The sequence below is a fragment of the Hylobates moloch genome, unplaced genomic scaffold, assembly GCF_009828535.3.
Source record: "Hylobates moloch isolate HMO894 unplaced genomic scaffold, HMol_V3 SCAFFOLD_12, whole genome shotgun sequence".
Taxonomy (NCBI): domain Eukaryota; kingdom Metazoa; phylum Chordata; class Mammalia; order Primates; family Hylobatidae; genus Hylobates; species Hylobates moloch.
The window spans coordinates 23,704,065-23,725,522 of NW_026652287.1; the positions used below are offsets into that span (position 1 = coordinate 23,704,065).

At 51.9% G+C, this 21,458-nt stretch overlaps 1 protein-coding gene across 2 annotated transcripts in view; it reads left to right on the forward strand.

Annotated features, from left to right (window-relative positions):
- The first annotated feature begins 393 nt into the window (after positions 1-393).
- The window catches only part of FOXN4 (forkhead box N4), a 31,212-nt gene continuing 10,147 nt past the window's right edge, over positions 394-21,458 (forward strand). The window contains exons 1-4 of one of the 2 annotated variants that reach the window (XM_032168756.2): positions 394-559; positions 1,356-1,444; positions 19,209-19,354; positions 21,325-21,449. In XM_032168756.2, the coding sequence (XP_032024647.1) occupies positions 1,359-1,444; positions 19,209-19,354; positions 21,325-21,449 (357 nt within the window). In that variant the 5' untranslated portion in view covers positions 394-559; positions 1,356-1,358. The remainder of the gene's footprint in view (positions 560-1,355; positions 1,445-19,208; positions 19,355-21,324; positions 21,450-21,458) is intronic. The other variant, XM_058425431.1, reaches the window with a different exon arrangement.

A 21,458-nucleotide genomic window follows, 5' to 3' on the forward strand; every position in this document is an offset into this window, starting at 1 on the left:
CCTGGGGCCCCGTCTCTGCCTCCCGGCCCGTCCTCCACTTTGGGGGAGAGAGGGGGTTGCAACAGATCTCTCCGCCCGCCCACGTCCTTTGCCCCAGGCGGGATTGCAAGTTTTAATGCACCCAGCCTCCTTTTGCAACTTAATTCCCTTGGCCGAAATCACCCTCCCACTGCTCCTCAACGCATGCTCGCGGGCATGCAGTTGTTGCCACTGTTGGCAAAGTTTGAAGAGGGGTCCCTACCCCTGCACCCTTCCGCCCCGCCCCCCTCACACACACCCCCAGAACCCCGGGGCGTGCAAGGCTCGCGGCTGCTGGGAAACGCCCGCTGCAATCCCCTTGACCCTGCCCTGTAACTGACCCTTGGAGAAAAGCCCCCCGCACGGCTACTGCGCATGCTCTGAGCTGGACAGCTCCAGAGAGGGAAATTTAAAAACGGTTCGAGCTGCGACGGCGGCCAAATTGCGGAACGCGAGGGGCGAGCGCGAGGGAGCCCCCCTCCGGAACCCCTGCCCACCCCCGGAGCGCCGGCAGCGGCGGCCCCGCGAGGATCAGCTCCAGGTACCACCTTGCAGGGTCGGCTTTGCTCCCTCCTCCCGGGCAATGCCGGGCATTGCATTTCCAGGGTAGAGACCCGGGCGCAGGGGCTGCGGGGCCGCCTCCCTCTGCTCCCTTTTCCTCCTTCCTGGGAATCCTTCGATGGCGTTGGGGGCGGAACTGAGCCTTTGGTGGGCTTTTATGTTGGTTCAGGCTTGGAGTTTGAGAAACTTAGGGAACTCAAATATTTTTATTATTTTTTTAAGGCAGTGTTTGTGTGTTGCGGGGATGTGGGTGTTTGGATTGGTTTTCCAGTAAGGGCTTGTGGCATTTCTGAAGGCATTTCAGGGCAGGAGCTTGCGGGGATTATTCCCTTTGCAAGTGGGAATTTGTTCTCCCAGAGAAATACACATGTCACATCCAGCTGCCCCTTATTTTCAAAGTGATCATAACCAAACTGAGGTTGAAAATATAAGGCTTGGAAGGAAATCGTTTTTCTGATTCCTATTTTGTGAGTCCACATTTTCCAGGTTTGACATTTGGATTCTAGAGGCTTCCCTTGCTCTTCCCCCATTAATTCGAAAGAACCGGGAATTTCATTTCATTCTCTTCATTTGCTTCTAAAACCCTGTAGAATTGCCCTGGGAAAGTGACCTGAGATGCCCAGGAATCCTCTAGAACTTTTTTCTTTAAAGAAAAAAAAAAGTGTTCTGTGAGTTGATTGCGCTCCATCTTTCTGAATTGCGGGAAAACTGTGGGTTTCTGCCCTGTCCATATCGTCGCTAATGGGAGCTTTGTTTTCTGCTTATCTTTTCCCAAGGAGATGATAGAAAGTGACACCTCATCCATAATGTCAGGAATTATTCGAAACTCAGGGCAAAATCACCACCCCTCTCCACAGGAATACAGGTGAGGGCTCCAACAATAACAAACTATGTATTTTTTCATTGCTCAAAGTGTTTATATGCTGTTTATGGTTTCTGAAACTGCCCAAGAACTATTGTTATGTTCAATTCTGTGATTTTTGCGGGAGAGCTGGAAGGTCTTGATTTCAATGTTGGTCTTGCTAAGGGTGGCTGGGCCACAACCTGGCCCAGTGGGACCACGAAATGCCTGCTGTCTCTTGTCCCCTCCAAAAGAGGTCCCTTTCTGCATTTGATACTGTTTGGGCATCCTGGTGAATGTTAAGATGATAATAGCAGCTACTGCTTCCCCTCCAGTGGCCTTAATGGGGGCTGTGGGAAATGCTCCCCCACCCCCCGCCAAAACAAAACCTTCTGGGAGGAATTGGGTTCTGTCCTCCATGGATGTTAAGAAAGTAGTCAGATCTGCCAAGTTCTCAGCCAGGCTGTGTGACATTCAGCAAGTCCTTTGCCCTGAGCCTCACTTCCTCATCATTTAATTGATCTTATTGAATTAGATGATCTTAAGGTTTCTTCTAGGCCTCATGTGTTTGAAGAGTAAATTAGATGGAAACTGAGACAAAATAAATTATTTCTTGAAATAGGGTGAAGCAAGATACAAGTGAGAGGATGCATGGAAGACTTCAGAGCCCTTCCGTCTTTTTTGTCTTCAAACCTCATAGCCGAAAAGGCCTTTAGGAGGTCAACCAGTCTGCGCACCCCCTATTTTTTTACAGTTGGGGAAACTGAGGCCAAGAAAGGAGAAAGGGCTTGTCTAAGGTCTCCAGGAGGGAAAAGGAGGAAAAGGAAGGACCTGGAGTCCCCTGCCGGCCTCTCTCCCCTGGAAATGAGGTCAGGGCTCCCCCGACAAAGCAAGCAACATGTCTGTAGGCTGAGGGGGCACAGTCCAGATTACGGAATGGGGACAGGACCAGGGCTGGCCTGGGAAGAGCAGGCTGTCACCTCCTATCAGTCCTGTTTACCTAGGGGTTGTCTGGCCCCCCGGGGTCACTGCAACTCACCAGCAGTGCCTGCTGGGGCAGACCGCAGCCCCCAATTAGAGGGAGGCTGCTTCCTGAGGGCTGTGGGCCTGGAGGCTGCCTTCTGAGATCCAAATGAGGACACAGATTCAAACAGATATTTGCAGAGAGCCTGCTGTGTGCAGAGCTGGGGCCAGGTACGTGGCAGTTTGCAAGCACCTACTGTGTGCCATGCCCCATCGCTCACCTCATCTCGGGAGGTTGCTCTGATGAGCCCTGTTGTATAGGTGAGGAAACTGAGGCTCAGAAAAATGAAATGGCTTCTCCCAAGGTCACACAGCCAAGAGCCTCTAGGCTTCCTTCCAGCACTCACAGGGTTTAAATAATGCCAAGTGATTTAGGGCAGTGTAAGGGTTAGCAGCTTAGGCTCTCAAGTCCGTTATAATCCCAACTTCTCTGGCTGTGTGGAGTTCTCTGAGCCTCAGCTTCTTCATCTGTAGAATGGGGATAGAAATAGTACCCACTGCATGGAGTTGTTATGACAATTTAGTAATCATTTTTGGCTCTGCCATTCACCAATTATGAGCAGATTCACCTGTGAACTTTCATAGTTTTGTACAATGGGGATAATAAAAGCTAGCTCTGGAGGGTTAAATGATATATGTATCATATTATCTATGAAGGTACCTGACACCCAGCAGGCACTGGATGTATCCAGGGTGAATCTACTTCTGCCCTCCTAGCTGCAAGCCTGGGCGAGCGCATCCTTCCTCCAGGTTGGCTTTAAGAGCTCGAAGACATTGAATCTTACTGTTGCCTAAAAGCATCCCTTAAAAGCACTGGAGATAGGGGAGTCAGAGAGTGAGAACAATTCCTAGGATTCAGACACGTGCAGGTTCAAAGCCCAGCTTTAGGCAGGGCCGGTGACTTGCTTTCGTTTCTCATCTTTAAAATGGGCATGATCATGGCTCTTCCCTCATGCAGTCGCTGGGAGGATTAAGTAAATAAAGCTTGTAGAGCAAGAAACACATAATCAGTAGTTGCTGTTGCTGTTACCACTTAGTTACATTAGAGAGTCCAGCTTCCCGAAAGAGACGCGTCTATGGAGGGCTCTCACGGTGGCAAGTGGGGAGGAACTTGGAGGGTGGGAGAAACCCTGAATCCAGGTGCCCAGGTGCTGCCCAGGAGGGGCTCCCATCAGACTCAGCCCCGGAGTCTTGGGCTTGTTCATCTGGGCCACCCAGCTGACAAACTGTCTGGGGCACTAAGCAGCTGCCCTTCTCCAAAAACAGGGCAGGGCAAGCAGAGAACTTCTTGGGGGCCTGGCAATGCCTAGCCAGTCCACTGCCCAGCTAGCAGGGGTCAGGGGTTGGGGAGTGAGGAAGAGAAGCAGGCCTGTTCCCATCAGCACTGGATCCAGAGGTGCCCAGGCTCCTGGTCTGGCGCAAGCCTTTCCTATTCACGTGGATTCAAGGCTGGTTTTTGGTTTGTTTTTTTTTTACACTTGTATTTTTTGTGTGTATGCAAGTCACTCCGTCACCCAGGCCGGAGTGCAGTGGTGTGAACTCAGTTCACTGCAACCTCCGCCTCCCAGACTCAAGCAATTCTCCTGCCTCAGCCTCCCTAATAGCTGGGATTACAGGCGAGAGCAACTGTGCCTGGCTAATTTTTGTATTTTTAGTAGAGACAGGGTTTTGCCATGTTGGTCAGGCTGATCTCAAACTCCTGACCTCAAGTGATCTGTCTGCCTCGACCTCCTCCCAAAGTGCTGGGATTATAGGCGTGAGCCACCGTGCCCAGCTGTGTTTTCTTATATCCAATAGCCAGAGTATCCAGAAGGCAAAATAACATAATAATAATAATAACAACAATAATAATAGCAGCTGGTGGTTTCTTAACCTTTTACTGCCTGCTTCCTTGTGCCAGGCTCTTGGCACAAATCCCCATCAAATCCCATCAAATCCCCAAAACCACCCCATGAGGGTAGCACTCTTGGGCCCATTTGGTGAATGAGGAAACCAAGGCTGAGCCTGTTTAAATGGCTTAACAAGATGGCACAGCTCATCATAGGTACAGTGGAGACTTGGCCCCAAAGCGGTTGCACCCTGAGAGTATTTGTAACCACCATTTGTGACCACTGGCCCCAAGTCCCACTGGCCATGAGCACGGGTGTTGGAACAGAATAAGCTGCTCCATCACCTCACTGCAGTGTGACCCTGGACAAGTCACTGCCTCTCTCTGAGCCTCAGGTTCTTCATCAGTGAAATGGAGCCACCCAATTTGCAGGTTTGCTGGGAGGATTCTGCACCTCGAATGGGTCAAGGCATTCAGAGGGGCCTGGGAGAGAGTGCTTTCTTGTGGAGGGGGTTTTATGATTACACAGTGACTTCCCGCTTCCAACCACTCCCATTTTTCTCCCCAAATAATAGCCCAGGAGAAGTTTATGGGCTTCTCATTCACCCGCCTACATCCCAGAGAAGGGCTCCAAGGACCACTCAGGCTGTGGGTCCAGCCTCTCGTGCAGCCGCCTGGCTCTCCATCCCCCTGGGGCCGAGTTTGGCCGTTAATTTTCAATGGCTGTGTGCAGGAGGGCGGGGGGCAGCAGCTACAGGCGGCTGCCCTGTCCCTGGGGAGCTGTCAGGAGTCAGTGGCGGGGCCTAGATAGCAAATTGGCAGCAGCCTCTCAGCCCTGCTGCTGATGAAGGGGCAGGGGACCAGCGGTGGTCCTGACCTCTTGGGCAACGGTAAACAGGGCTCATGCGCAATGTGGGTTAGCTGGATTTCTCTCTAGCTTGGGGTGGGAGGAAAGTCCACCCTTAGAGGTGCTAAAACAGAGTTATTAAGTACCTACTGTGTGCCAGGCACCTGCAAAACATCTTAGCAAGGGGAGCATCCCATTTCATCTTTTTCTTTCTTTCTTTCTTTTTTTTTTTTTTTTGAGACGGAGTCTGGCTCTATAGTCCAGGCTGGAGTGCGGTGGCACGATCTCAGCTCACTGCAACTTCCACTTCCTGGGTTCCAGCAATTCTCCTTCCTCAGCCTCCTGAGTAGCTGGGATTACAGACACCCACCACCACACCCAGCTAATTTTTGTATTTTTAGTAGAGATGGGGTTTCACCATGTTGTCCAGGCTGGTCTTCAACACCTGATCTTAAGTGATCCGCCTGCCTCAGCCTCCCAAAGTGCTGGGATTACAGGCGTGCCACTTTTTTATAGTAACAACCATGAGACAGGTACTGACGTTATCCCAATCTACAGATAAGGATACTGAGGCCAAGAGACATGACTTGCTCAAAGGTGCACATTTATGAAGGGGCAGAACTTATTAATCACCCGCCCCCACCTTTTAGAATTTATTCTAGAGGTCAGGTCCAACAAGCTCCTTTTACAGATTGGGAACCCGAGGCCCAGTGAGATGACGGAAGGCAGGCTTCTGGCTTATTGGACCCTCACCTTCTCCCAGGGCCACGAGGCTCCATGGTCCTCCTTCCAGATCCTTGTGCTGGATGTTCACTTCCCAAAATCTCAGTCCCTGCTCTAAGAAATGAGGCGACCTTGGGGGAAAGCCCTTCCTCTCTCTGGATGGTGGTTCTCTTATCTGTGGACTGCAATGCTGGGCACACGGTAGATAAAAGTTAATACGTATGTACTGGATAGATGGTTGAATGGACAAATATCACGTGAAAATAACACATCCATGGAAACACAGGGAGGCTTCATGCTCAAGGGATGATAAATTTCTCTTGAACCCACACTGTGTGTGGGGATAGTTTAACCCGTATCAGGTGGCTTCACCCATCAGTTGTGATCTCCTCGGAAGGGGCTCCATTTCTCAGGGGCAGTAACCATCCCGATGTCTTCCCATTCCTTCACCCTCAGGGTGGAGAGAACAACTCCTCAGGTGACCTTATGGGCAAGGAAGAGAGGTAGCCTCTCTGTGGTCCGACTCTTTCCAGGTCTTGCAGTTTCATCCCTAAAAAACACATGTGTGCATGCACTCACACACACATGCACATTCTAAGTCCCAAGCCAACACTTGTTCTAGAAAGGAAAGATTCTTTTATCCAAATTCCTAATCAAATCATTTCACACTACACTGACCCTTGGCCAAGTTGGGAATTTCTGAGCTTGCTAAATTGTATTTGATTTTCTTTTTCCTGTACATGGTTACAAAAGATGTGTTAGCTAAATAAACACCTCCATGAAATGCTTAATCCCTTTTTGTGTAATGGTTGGATTGGGAACAAGAACAGCTTTCAGTGATGTAACAGCTTCTTACCAACCACATCTCAAGAAGGCAGGCAAAACCTTGTAATCAGGGCAGAGTTGCCGCCCAGGTAGGGCAGGACATGTCTCTCAATCTCTGGAATGGTGATCTGAGCCCCACCCTGAGGCAATATTTGTCAGGCAGACCCCTCCTAAATGACAACGCAGAGGAGAGAATGAAGTGGGAAGAGAGAAATGTGGTCTGAGCACCTACTATGTGTCTGGCTTTGTCTTAGAGGTTACCTGATCTTATCCTCACATCTGCCCCCTGTGGTGAGAATTATTATTATTCCATTTTACTTATGAGGAAACTGTGGCACAGAGAGGTCAAGTGACTTGCCCCAAATCACACAGCTACAAAGGGGTTGAGATGGGATTTGAACTAAACTCAAGATGGATATTCTTTCCTCTGTACAATTCCTGTATCAACCTAAGGAATCCCAAGGTAGGAAATAAAGAGTTAATTGTGGTCTCTGGACTTCAGCTATGTAGGCAAGGATTCCCACAGAAACCATAATCCATCCATAAATATGTGTGACCTTGTGTGGGCACCTGCCAGGCTCTATGGCAAGTTCATTACATTTCACCTTTACGGCAACAATCACAGGACAGTGGCCATGGGGGTCCAGTTCACATTGGGGGGACAAATATTTGTCAAATGAAAGGCTCAGAGCTGGCTGCTATGGGTCTTGTAATGAGGTGTAAGACACATCCATCTTTGTCCTCTTGGCATTTAGTATCTAGAAGGGAGGAGTGGGTAAGAACAGATGCCTGGGTTACATTAGTGGTTGATCATGAGTGGTCTGTGCTACATGTAGATACTGACAGCGCTAACCATTTCAGGAGAAGGGAAGACTGGGAGATGCTGAACTGGTCTGGGAGGGTTTCCTGGAGGAGGTATATTTAAGCTGGGCAGGAAATGGATGGAGATTGAAGAATGCAAGATATGTTGGGGCTGGGCTGGGCTGAGGACTCTTCCTCCCTTTCTGACTCTAGCTTTCATACTTGAGAGTATGTAATAGATGCCCACAGGGTGTCGGGTCCTATGCCAGGTGCTAAACAAAACAGAGGGCGTCCTGGTCCTTGCCATCCTATGGCAGAAAGACTGGGAACATGTATAAGTAAATATCTCATTGCAAAAGAAGTATTCTGTGGACACACACAGGAAGAGATAGGGAGGGCCTGGAGGGCCTCTTGTAGGAGAGATCATTTAGGCTGAGAAAGAGCCAGCTATAAATGAGTACATGGAACAGCATTCCAGGCAGAGGGAACAGTGTGTACAGTGATCTTAAGATGGGTGAGAATTAGAATGTTTGAGGAACTGAGAGATGAACAGATTGCTAGAGCAGAGAGAATGGAAGGAGAGAGGTGGGGAAGGAGATGGCTGAGTGCCAGGTCAAGGTGAGGAGCTTGACTCTCACTCCCTTGGTGGGTTTTAAGGACAATGACAGGTTCCGATGTCCCTTGTAAAAGGTGACTTTGGCTGCTAGGTGTTGAATCCATTCCACAAACAGTTCTCCATTGCTTACCTGGAGCCAAACACGGCACCTATGGTTTGCCTACCCCGAACTAAGAGGCAGGCTCTGTTCTCACCTCTGTTCCGCACACGAGGATGCTGGGGTTCAAAGGGCATTGAGTTATTTGCCCAAGACTTCCCCATTAAGAGTGGAGCTGGACTGGAATGCAGGTTTCCCTGGTCCCTGTCTTCCTGTTACCTGCCAGTTTCTTTCCTCCCTCCAGCAACACAACTGATTAAGGACATTGTCCGTTAAAGTGGGTTGCGTTGGTCTCCCAGTCAGCGTAGGACGGAAACCATGGACTCCAGTGGTGTCTTGCCTTGCCCAGAGCCACCACAGGGTCCCCTGACAAGTGACCGTGACACCATGGGGATACCTGGCAGCTGGATTTTTTTATTTTCTATTTTTATTTTTTTAGAGACAGGGTCTTGCTCTGTCGCCCAGGCTGGAGTGCAGCAGCGTAATCATAACTCACTGCAGCCTCAAACTTGTGGGCTCAAACAATCCTCCTGCCTCAGCCTCCTAAGTAGCTGGGACCACAGGCATGCATCACCATACCTGGCTAATTTAAAAAAAATTTTGTAGAGGCAAGGTGTCAGTATGTTGTCCAGGCTGGTCTTGAACTCCTGGCCTCAAGTGATCCTCCTGCGTCAGCCTCCCAAAGTGCTAGGATTACAAGCATGAGCCATCACGACTGGACACCCCCTGATTTTTTAAATAAATGATATGATGAGGGTTTGCCCTTCCTGCATTTCAACCAAACTGGTAGAGCAGCTGAGTGAAGAGGCTCCAGGCTCTGAGTGCATCCCTGGTTCAAATCCCAGCTCCTTTGCAGATATGCTATGTGGCTGAGACATGTCACTCATCTCTCTGGGCCTCAGCCGTCCCATCTGTGAAATGAGGATGACAGGTAGCTGCCCCCACAGGCTATCAGGAGACTAGAGAGTTTTGGACCTAGGAGGTTGGCAGGAAGGTGGCATCCCATGCAGGGGTCTCTCCTGTGCATTCTGGCGTCAATCGGAAAGTTACCTCCTCGGATGCAGAGAGTTGCTTCTGCCTGTCAGAACACTGCCTGGCAAGTGAGAGTTCAAGAAACGCTGTGGAATAAAGCAGACACTTCCCGAGTGCAGGATACCCTGCTGTTGGCTGTCTTCACAGGGCCCACTTCTCCATACTCTTCAGGAGATGTTTACTATAATGGGACCACCACCACTGGGGTGAGTGGCCCAGCTGTGTGCCTTCATCCAATCCTCACCATACCTTGTGAGATGGATGAGCATTAGCACTCCATTTTACAGATGTGCAAACTGAGGCTCAGAGAGGCAGACAGCTGCAGACAATTCTCACAGCTGCTAAGTGGCCAGACCTAGGCCTGGCTGACCCCAAAGCCTACCTGGGTGACCATTCCACTGCACTGCCACAGAGAGAGCAAAGGGGGACCCGCGTCTGGGCTGCCCAGCTGGGATGGGCTTAGGATGTGGCATTGCAGAACTCAGAAGGGCACACAGGTAACACCTGTGATGTGCTAAGCACATAGTAGGTACTTGGGAAATGGATTACACCAATGATAGAGTGTTATTCTGACATTGATGTTGCCAGGGTGTCACCTCAATCCTTACCCGGATCTGTCTCAGACCTTGAATGCTCCACGTGCTCCATCCCTTCAAAAGGGGACCCAACCCTTCAGCATGCCCCCACTTCCTGGCAGAGGGGGGATTGCCTAAAAAAAAAAAAGTGGCACCCCAGATGGGGAAATCGAGGCCCAAGGAGGGAGGTGCTGAAGCAGCTACCTGGGGCTGCTGAAGCTTGGGGATTTGGCGAGGTCACCTGGCTTGACCTCACCTTTCCTATCTGTTAAAAGGGGTGATGAAGCCTCTAGGGTCTGTGGGCATGTGCATGTGTGTGTTTACATGCACGTGTGTGTTGTGTGTGCATATGTGTGTTGTGTGTGTGCACGTGTGTGTGCACACATATGTGTGCGTCCGTGTGTGTAGTGTGCATGCGTGCGTGTGTGTGTCTGTGTGCATATGTGTTTTGATAAGGAAAAATATGCACCTGCAAAAGGCCGAGCTTTGAAAAGCAAGAAGCATCCTTGGGGGCGGGGGAAGTTGCTGGTGAACTATTGAATTCAGGGAGAATCTGGAGCACCAGATAGGTCTTTTATGTTCTTTTTGCCCAAAAAGCTCTCTGCTCACTAATGAGGACTCCCTGTGGGTGACAGATCACCCACGTAGTTTAAGAAAGACACATTGTCAGGAGTCACCCTGGGGACCCCTGAACTAATAGTTCTGCCTGTCTTTTCAGCAGACCAGATGCCTCATCTGATCTGATGCTTAAATAAATTATTGATGCACTGTTGTCATTTTCTCTTAGGCAACTCCCTTAGGGTAGCTGCTATTATTATTCCCACTGTCTACACAGTGAAACTGAGGCCCAGGGCAGATAAGTCACCAGCCCCAGGTCACACAGCCAGGAGGAGCTCGCACCTGTGGCCCTGAGGGACCCTCTACTCTGTTGCTACTGCTTTATAGGTGGGGAAATTGAGGTCTGGAGAGGGAAAGGTGCTTACCCAAGATGATGGAACTTTGGAAATGCACCCAGGGGGTTCACCTGCAGGTTTCTCCCACAAACGTTGGGGTCTTTGCATCAAAAGGAACCTTAGAAGGGCTGGGCATGGTGGCTCACACCTGTAATCCCAGCACTTCAGGAGGCGTAGGTGGGCGGATCACCTAAGGTCAGGAATTCGAGAGCAGCCTGGCCAACATGGTGAAACCTTGTCTTTACTAAAAATAGCAAAAATTAGCTGGGCATAGTGGTGGGTGCCTGTAATCCCAACTACTCAGGAGGCTGAGACAGGAGAATCGCTTGAACCTGGGAGGCAGAGGTTGCAGTGAGCCGAGATAGTGCCACTGCACTCAACCTGGGCAAGAAGAGCGAAACTCCATCTCAAAAACAAAAACAAAACAAAACGAAGCCAAAAAAAAAAGAAAAGAAAAGAAAACCCGAAACAAAAGGAACCGTAGAGGTTGCTTGGGCTCATCTTTCATCCAACAGGGGCCTGGCAGTTCATCCCCTCGGCTACTGCTTGGATAGGTCTGGGACGGGGGGCTCACAACTTTGTGAGTTGCCCTAATGCACAGCTCCTGTTTTTACAGAGCTCTTCCCTGCAACCTCCTTGCTGGTGGTAGGGATGGCGGATGGGGGACTCCTTTTATAATGAAACATACTAAAACTCAAAATTCCATGAAATCATCTCCTTAAATTTCCAGATCTAAATCAAATTTCTAGTTGTTTTAAGGCAATGTAAGAACACCACAGATTTTTTCCATCAAGATAGAAAAGATTGTCTCAGATCACTGCCACCTAGAACTTTCCCCACTGATGGAAACATTTCATATCTGCACTGGCCATGTGTGACCATTCAGCACTTCAAACTTGGCTGGTGGGCCAAGGAACAAAATTTGTACATTTGATATTATTTTAATGAATTTAAATGTAAATAGCTGCTTGTGGCTGCCTATTGGGGAGACGCTGAGAGGATTTTCTAGATATCATAGAGCAGCAGTCTCAGCCTTTTTGGCACCAGGGATTGGTTTTGTGAAAGAGAATTTTTCCATGGACTGGGTGAAGAAAGGGGGATGGTTTCGGGATGAAACTGTTTCACCTCATATCATCTGACATTAGATTCTCATAAGGAGGCCGGGCACCGTGGCTCACACCTGTAATCCCAGCACTTTGGGAGGCCAAGGCGGGTGGATCACTTGAGGTCAGGAGTTCAAGGCCAGCCAGGCCAACATGGTGAAACCCCATCTCTACTAAAAATACAAAGACTGAGCTGGGCGTGGTGATGCCTGTAATCCCAGTTACTTGGGAGTCCAAGACAGGAGAATCGCTGGAACCCAGGAGGTAGAGGTTGCAGTGAGCCAAAATCATGCCACTGCACTCCAGCCTAGGCGAAAAGAGCAAGCCCCTGTCTCAAGAAAACAAAACAAAACAAAAAGATTCTCATAAGGAGTGGACAACCTAAATCTCTTGCGTGCGCAGTTCACAACAGGGTTTACGCTCCTATGAGAATCTAATGCCGCTGCTGATCTGACAGGTAGTGGAGCTCAGGCACCTGCTACTCACCTCCTTCTGTGCAGCCCGGTTCCTAACAGGCCACGGACCAGTACTGGTCCTCAGCCTGGAGGTCGTTGACCTCTGTAATAGAGCACGCTTCTTCAGCCAGGGAGAAAAGGACAGGGTTGTTGTGGCCAACCCGGTCTCTGGAGGTGGATGTCCTGGTTCCACCGCTCCCTGGCTGGGTGACCCTAGACAGGCCTGTTTCTCTCTGGCCTCGGTGTTCCCGTCTGGCAGATGGGAAGGCGGTGATGACAACAGTCCCTGCCCGATCAGGCTCTTGCAAGGATGACGTGAGATCCAGTGTGAAAGTGGCTTTAGCTCAGGGCTGGGCGCATACCAGGGACTTGTCCACCCCGTGCCACATCCATGAGGGGACAGCTGACCCCAGGGGAGTGTGGGTGGAGCAACCAGAATGCTGGGTCTGTTTGTTCATCTGTGTTCATCTGCAGGTACTTATGGAGCAGGCTTTGTGTGCCCGGCCCTGTGCTGGGCACTGGGAGTTTGGCTCCTCCCATGGGGGCATGAGGGTCCTTGCTTCAGCATCAGGGTCTCTGGGGGCTGCCTGCACCCAGCAGGGGACTCAACCCCTGTCCTGTCCTGGTCTCCTCCCTGCCAGACCCTTAGAGACCCTCAAGACCTGAAGGTGTAGCCCCTGCCCTCCCTGGGGCCACCAGTTGGGCTCAGAAGAAAGTTGTAGCCAGCTAGAGTGCTCCCTGGGCCTCAGAGAACTCGGGAATCCAATGGGGAGACACTGAAAGGTGCAGAGAAGGAGAAGGAAAGGCATCCTTTGTGAGGGAACAGAAGGCGCGGAGACACAGAGGAAGGCACACGGAGAAGGGGGGAAGGACATTTGGCCCCAGCTGGGACCTTTAGTGCAACGGAGGCTTGTCACACACCACACCTGAGTGAGAGCACGGGGGTCACCTGAACAGGTTGGAGGGCGGGATGGGGCCACAGCTCCCCAGCACTGGGTGTGCAGGAACCACCTGAGGCTGGGGGATGCGTTAATTGCAGGTACCCGGCCTCTTCCCCAGAAAGCCTGGCTCAGTGGCTCTGGGCGACCCAGCGGCAGGGCTGGTACCATGCAGGGGACTGTGGGTGAGTGGAGTGGAGACAGGTCCATGGGAGATCGGGGACCCTGGACGCCATGTCAGAGAAGGGGGAAGAGGGGAGGATGGGCACTTATCAGAGCTCTTGTGGGTGCTCTGCCTTCATCATTGTTGCCCCCATTCTACAGTTGAGGAAACTGAGGCTCAGGAAGGTTAGGAAGCAAATCAGATGCCACCAAACCTGAAGGGCAGGGCTGGGACTTCCTTCCAGGGCCCCTCAGTTACAGTGACAGACACAGAAGAAGAGAGAAGGGGAGTCAGAGATGGAGGGAGAGTGGAGGAAGCGGGTGGAAGGAGTTAGGTCTTCTTTTTCTGAGACAGAATCTTGCTCTGTCGCCCAGGCTGGAGTGCAGTGGCGTGATCTTGGCTCACTGCAACCTCCACCTCCCGGGTTCAAGCAATTCTCCTGCCTCAGTCTCCCGAGTAGCTGGGATTACAGGCGCATGCTGCCGTGCCCAGCTTTTTGTATTTTTAGTAGAGACAGGGTTTCGCCATGTTGGCCAGGCTGGTCTCAAACTCCTGACCTCAGGTGATCTGCCTGGCTTGGCCTCCCAAAGTGCTGGAATTACAGGCATGAGCCACCGCGCCTGGCCAGAGTTGGGTCTTTGAAGTTGATTCTTCTCAAAGCCTCCTCTGGAGGTGACCCTAGGCAGGCAGGCAGGTGTCAGTGACATGGATGACTCAGGGTTAGCGGGGCTGAATTTTCCTCTCACCCAGGAACTGAAGTGACACACCCAGATGGGGAGCAGAACAGGCCTTGGGAGGAGAGCCCAGGGCAGTGGGGCTAGAATGTGCCTTTTTCTTTGAATTAAAAATGTGCTGTCATTTTCCAGTAGAGGAGAAACTTAGGAGGTTGATTTAGGGTCTCTCTCTGTGTGGCTGTCTCTGTTACACACACACCAGGGAATATTCCCAAACCCTCTAAGATGGCAGGGTGGATCACAAAGCCACTCTGCCTCCACACCAGTTTGCCAGCCTGGGAGGTATGAGGTATTGTGGCTATTCCTATTATTATTATCACTCATGCCCATTTTACAGGTGGGAAACTGAGGCTGGCGATTAAGTGCCCTCCCCAGGGCCTATGGCTGAGAAGCCAGAATGGGTGGTTCCAGAACCAAGGAGTCTTTCCTGAGTTACAGCTGCTGTGAGCCCTGTAGTTTACACTGTCTCAAATGAGGCACCAGGAGAGGCGAGGGCACATGGGGACGCCTTTAATGAGGGAACTTCAGGCATTGATGAGGGAGAGGTGTGGAGCGGGCTTCGCATGCCACTGTGGAGAGGGGCGCGTGCTGACCTTTCTGCAGGGGACAGAGGTCAGTGTGGGCAGGGGGTTGGGGGATGAGACATTCTCATGTAGGCCCTGGCGCGTCAGCCCCTGGCCCTTGCTATGCACATAGAAGACATGCCTGAATGCCAGAGAGACCGTAAGAGACAGCAGGAAGTTAGCCAGGCTTCGGAGCCAGTGGACTCCCACCACAGTGTTCCTGGTGCCCGCAGCCACTGCAGGTGTCCAGGGTGCTGGCTGGGGCCACCTGTCAGGTGCACTGAGGTGGACATTCTGACATGGGCAGTGGGCACAAGAGAGGACCAGACCACCTTTGGGATGCCTGGGGTAGTGGGGAAGCAGGGGCCTGGCCATCGACCCCAAGCATGTACAGCAAACCCCCGAGAAGGGAGTTGGGGACTGCACCTGTGCCAAAAGTCAGTCACACAGTGGCTCACCTGATCCTATGACAGCCAGGGAGTGGAGCCCCAGGGACCTGCAGTGACTTGTCCAAGGTCACGCAGCTCAGGGGTTACCAGGACTTGAACCTAGATCTGTCCAGTCAAAGCCTGAGATTTGGCCGTGCCCCCTGTGAGCTGTCCTTCCCCCAGAGCAGCTGGAAGTTCCAAGGGTGGGGCTTCAGGGTCTGAGCTGGGGCCCCAACTCTGCATTTTAACTGGCTCTCTGGGAGATGCCGGTCGCACAGCCCCAAGTGAGAGCCCGGGACCCAGGGTGGGGCATCTCCCCCAGAAGACGTCTGATCTCCGCCTGTAGTGCCACAGGAACAATCTGAGGGAGGCAGACAGACCCAGGTTTGAATTCTGACTGCCTCACTTATAAACAAAGGGATTTTGCTTTTACTGGGCTGGCCTCAGCTTCCCCATCTGTGAAGTGGGGCTGCCTACTCTCTGTCCCTGTCCTGGGGCTGTGGCAGGACCTGAGGAGGCAGAAGACAGCTCTGTCAGTTCAAAAGAGCTAGATGTGACCATCACTGTCACACCAACTCTGAGCACTGGTGGCCTGCGGTCAGCCTGTTTCAACCAGCCAAGCAGGCATTTAAAGGGCACCCACTTTGGGAGGCCGAGACAGGTGGATCACAAGGTCAGGAGTTCAACACCAGCCTGACCAACATGGTGAAACCCCATATCTACTAAAAATACAAAAATTAGCCCAGCGTGGTGACTTGTGCCTGTACTCCCAGCTACTCAGGAGACCGAGGCAGGAGAATCGCTTGAGCTCAGGAGGCGGAGGTTGCAGTGAGCTGAGATCATGCCACTACACTCTAGCCTGGGCGACAGAGCGAGACTCCGTCTCAAAAAACAAAGGCATCCACTGTGTGCAAGGACATGGGGCAATATGGGGTTTGGAGCCAACACTCAGTGAGCCAGAAGGCAGGGTGATGGGGCAGAGACCTAGACAGTGCAGGACTCGCTGGTCCTGGCGAAGTGTAGAGAGCAGTCAGGGTGCAGAGTGGGTCCCTGTGCCTGGGGTCTGGGTGGCAAAGGCTTCCCAGAGGAGCTGCTGCTCTCAGGGTAGCAGGAACCTGCACGGGGAGTCAGGACCCCAGCCCTGGTCCTTTTCCAGACTGTGAGATGGGGAGCAAACCAATCTCTGCTTTCCAGAGGTAAAATAAGAGGTGGGGTCCAGTGATGTCTGCAGGATGTCTGGGGTGAAGAGGCCAGAAGTCAGACTTTGCAGTGAGCCTCCAGGGGTGGGCGTGGGTGCAGGGGAGGGAGCAGAAAGGGCATTATTCCTACAAGGGGAACGGCAAATGCAAAGGTGTGGAGGTGAGCCCTGCCTGGGCCTGCGGGGGCGCTGCAGGAGTGGGGTGCAGGAAGGGGGAGCCAGAGGGGCTCACGAGTAGCAGGAAAGAGAAGAATCAAGAGAGCGCCATTGACTCAGCCCAACTAGATGCTCAGCCATATGCTAAGCCATTAATACATGACTTCGTGTAATCTTCACTCTATAGGGAAACAGGCTGACAGCATTGAAGTGACCACTCAGACCTGAGTTTCTTCATCTGTAAAATGGGGCCAGTGTAAAACCCAGGGTCTGGCACACAGGCAGTGCTCATTACATGGGAGTGTTTAGTGGTAGCAGTGGCCGGGGCATGTCGATGTGACCCCCAGACCCCAAAGCTTCAGTGTACTTCCAGCCCCCTGGTGACCTGGTGAATATTAATATGAGCATTCATGTTGGTATTAATATTAATAGCAGCTAAATATTCATATTACATTTACTGTGAGCCACTGTTCCAAGTGCTTTACATGCAATTACATATTTCTTATGACATCCTATGAGATAAGAGCTATTGTTATCCCCATTATACAGATAGGAAACTGAGGCTCAGAGAGGTTAAGCCAGTGGCCCAAGGGCACACAGGCAATTGGAAACTAGGATTAGAATCCAGAGCCCAAATATTTAACCACCACGGGTACTGCCTGTTAGGTTTACCTGCTGCCAGAGATCCTGCCCCACAGTGGCACTTAGGAATCTGGTTTATTTATAGCCCCTCCCCCCCGACTACTCAGGGAGCTTTGGAGGGCAGCCACCTTACCAAACCTGCCAGCAGGGATCCATCTCCACTTCTCCTTGTTACCGCAGTGCCAAGCAGAGCAGCCAGGGCAGTGGGGAGTCACAAAAGGTTACTGAACAGGAGCATGGCTTGCACCACCAGGCGCCAGGAGGTTGGCTGGCCAGTGGGTGAGAAAGGGAGGGTGAGGACTGGCCAGCACCCCCAACAGCGGGTGGCATAGGAGGCCCTGCCCCTGCACCTCACCCTGTGGTCTCCCAGGGCCTGAGGGGACAGATGGTATCGCCCAGGCCCGGGGCCGTGGCTGTCACTTGGCCAGATGAGTTACGAGCAGGCTGGAGGGGTGGCAGCCGGGGGGGGCTGCAGAAACAATTGCACTGAGCCCCTGGGACAATGGGGGCCACGTGCCACAGGGGCAACAGTCGTTTGTCACACAATGGGATGCCGGGGGACAGCAGCCGGGCCAACTGCTGCCACTGACACGGCCGGCCGCGTTTTCAAATCGTTTCCAGGCTCTGTTTCCCTATGAGGCAGCCAATCGCGGGGGCAGCCAGGCAGTCACCTGATGCCAGCTTCGTGGGCCCAGGGCCCGGCCCTGTGACAACTGAGCAGTGTGGCCATGGCAACGCTAATTGTGGCCCTAAAACACAAGAGGGGAGAGATGGGGAGGAGCAGAGAGAGAGACAGGGAGGAGGAGGGAGAGGGAGAACATGAGGCAGAGCTGGCCAAGCAGATGGAGGGAGGGAAGGGGCTGGGCCTCGCTGGAGCTTCCGAGAGGCGCAGAAAACCAGGGCAGGATGGGTCAGTGTCCCGCCTCTCTCTGCCCCTCAATCTATGAGGCTATTTTTGAAACATGGAGCTTAGAATTTAGACTGTGGGCCTCTTGGTGGTGACACAGAAAGCCGCTGGCTGCAGGGGTGGCAGATGTGGTGGGGTCTGGCGTGTGCTCCTGGGCTGGTCTGCACCATCACGACAGGGCCCACATGGTGGTGTAAGACCCGGCGCTCTTGGAGTCACGTGGCAAGCGTGACTTCAGGGCACTGGGGAGTGACGTGGCTATCCCAAATCACTGACCTGTCTGGCACCTCCATGGGTAGCTATCCTACATCCACTACAAGCGATGTTTTGCCCATGAATCTGTTGCGACTGGTGGGCGTGGGTCCTAACTGGAGCCTCCCGGGGCCACCAGGGGTCGAATTGAAGGGCTCAGGAGGCACTGACTGGGTCTCAGCCCCACCACCTCCTGTTCTGTGTTGCCTTGGGCAGGTGACTCTGTGCTCTGAGCCTCAGTTTTCTCATCTGTACAAGGGGAGTGTGGGCCCACCCTACATCTCACAGCAGCTGTGGGGATTGTGCAGGACAGTGCTTGTTGAATGCTGAGTCCAGGGCCTGGCAGGTAGCAGGCACTCAGCCGCCTCAGCACATGGCAGGATCATCCACGCAGACCGTCCCCAAGTTCCGTGTTCCTCACAGCTACAGTACAGCAGGAAACTGCCCCGGACATGGAGTCAGGTGACTGATCCTGTCATGGCAGGTGGGACCCTGCCCACAGGCCCTGAGTGCTCTGTGCTGTAGTGTCCCATAGTAGGTGAGCTCCAGCTGTGCCTCAGTTTCCCCATCTGTAAGATAGGAATAATAACACCTGCCTCGTAGGGTGACTGGGAGTGTAAAAAGGCTTGACTGGCGCCTGGCAGTGGTCAAGTCCTCAACAAATATTCGCGCGCATTGTTTATGTGGTAGGTGCTAAGTAGGATGCGTTAAGTGGGCTAAGGAAGGAATGATGAGGATGAAAGATCTGGCTGCCGAAAGGGATCTGGGACCAGGTTCCCGTGTCCAGTCTTGGGGACGGGCAGGTTGGAGGGCTGGCGTGGCTTGGGGAGATGAGGCACATTAAGTGGGTGCTTCCAGAGGTCAGGATGCACCCCCAGGAGCTGGCCTAAGCTCCCCCTCCCGCCCGAGTTCTCTGTTCCTCTTTGCAGGCTTCTAGCCACCACCAGCGATGATGACCTTCCCGGGGACCTGCAGTCGCTGTCATGGCTCACGGCGGTGGACGTGCCTCGGCTGCAGCAGATGGCAAGTGGCCGCGTGGACCTGGGTGGCCCCTGCGTGCCACATCCACACCCAGGTAGGCTCAGGGACAAGGTGGGCAGGGAGGAGGGTGATATAGGAGAGGGGTGATTCCCAGCCCTGCCACCCACCCACTGTGCAGCCATGACCCGGTCTCCCAGTCTCTCTGGGCCTCTCTTTCTGCATCTGTAAAATGGGACAAATGCTCCCTTCCTTAGAGAGATGTGGTTTATCATTTGCTTAACTGTGTGCCAGGCCCTGGGTGAGCTAAGGTTTCTGTGAATACAGTCCTGCTGCCACACTGGTGCATCTTGAACCTCTAGGGCAGTTGGCAAACTATAGCCCATGGGCCAAATGCAGCCTACGACCTGTTTTTGTACAGCCTTTGTGTTAGGAATGGATTTTACATTTTCCAAGGGTTGTAAAAACACAGAGACCATCTGGCTAGCAAAGCCTAAAATATTTGCCATCTGGCCCTTCACAAAAGAAGTTTGCTGCCCCCTGATCGAGAGGATTCCAAGAGATAATATGTGGAAAGTGCTGAGTATAGAGTCTGGCACACAGTAGATGCTCAATAAATGGCAGCTAGTGGCAGTTAGCTGCAATCATAGCAAATGGATAAAATGCTTAGAGACACAGAAAGTATTGAAGAAAAGCGAAACAGTGACAAAACAATAAACAATAGTATATTAAAAGTACCAGTGGTTGAAAAATACTTGTCTAGGATTATTTATTTCACTGGGCAAATTGTTCTTGGGCAAAGCATGTATAGCAGGGGTCAGCAAACTTTGTCAAGGGCCAGGTAGTAAATATTTTAGATTTTGTAGGTCAACTATCTGTCAAAACGATTCAACTTTGCCATCGTAACACAAAACCAGCCACAGCCAATATGTAAATGAATCAATGCAACTCTGTGCCAATAAAACTTTATTTACAAAAACAGAGTTTGGCTGCCAGTTTGCCATCCCCTGATCTAGAACCCCCAGGGAACAGCTGTGTGATCTCAGCCAAGTGCTTTCTCTCCTGACTGGTTTCCACATTTGCAGCAAAAGTGTAACAGAACTGCCTGCATGGGACATTGTGAGGATTCAATGCAGAAAGTGCCTTGAATGCAGGACATGTCTAATAAATGGTGAAATAAGGACACCTCTTCTTTCTCCACTGTGGCTGTTGGGTACTTTCTGTGGGCCTGTTACTGTGCCAGGCATTTGGAGCAATGAGTGGTATAAGATGTGGTCCCAGTTCTTAGGGAGCTGATGATCTGGTCAGAGAGAGAAGGACAAGACAAACACATCTAGGGACAGTGGCAGCTAGAACTCAGAGAGAGCTGAAGGACCCAGAGGGCTTCCTGGAAGAGGTGGCCCTAGGGCAAGACCATCCTGCAGGTCAACTTTGCTTGATTGGAGGTGGCTGCCTAAAATCAGGCTAGTGCAGTAAGAATCTGTGATAGATTAGCAATGTCTGTCACAAGCCCAGCACAAGATGGGGGAAGTATGTCTGCTATTCTCATCCTATGTGGAGCAACAGGGCTTGGCAAAGGGGAGAGGAGGCACAAAGGTACTTTGGACTGAAACGTAGAGGCACTCGGGAGCCATGGCATGTTTTTGAGGACAAGAAATGAACAGTGAATTGGTGTTTTAGCTTCATGAAGGATAGGAACTAAGGTATTACATAATCATGATTATCATTTATTATTGACTCATGTTTATTGAGATATTATCATATGCCCAGCAGTGTGCTAAGCACTTGATAGACATTATCTCATTTAACCCTCACAGCAAATTTATAGTTAGGGGAATCAGTAGTTCAAGTACAAATGGGAAAACTGAGGCTGGCCTAAGGTTATATAGCTGGTAAGAACCTACTTTTCACTACACACCAGGGAAGTGATTTGCCAGGCACCTACTATGTGCCTGGCCCGAGGACAGGGGCTGGCTCCGTTCTCGGAGACACCTGGGCACTGGGCTGTTCCTGGTGGCAGCCATCATTCCTCCGGCCCGGCAGCGTCTCTGTGCTTCTCTCCTGCAGGTGCCTTGGCTGGGGTGGCCGACCTGCATGTGGGAGCCACTCCAAGTCCCCTTCTCCATGGCCCAGCAGGCATGGCCCCCCAAGGCATGCCAGGTCTGGGCCCCATAACTGGCCACAGAGACAGCGTAAGTGCC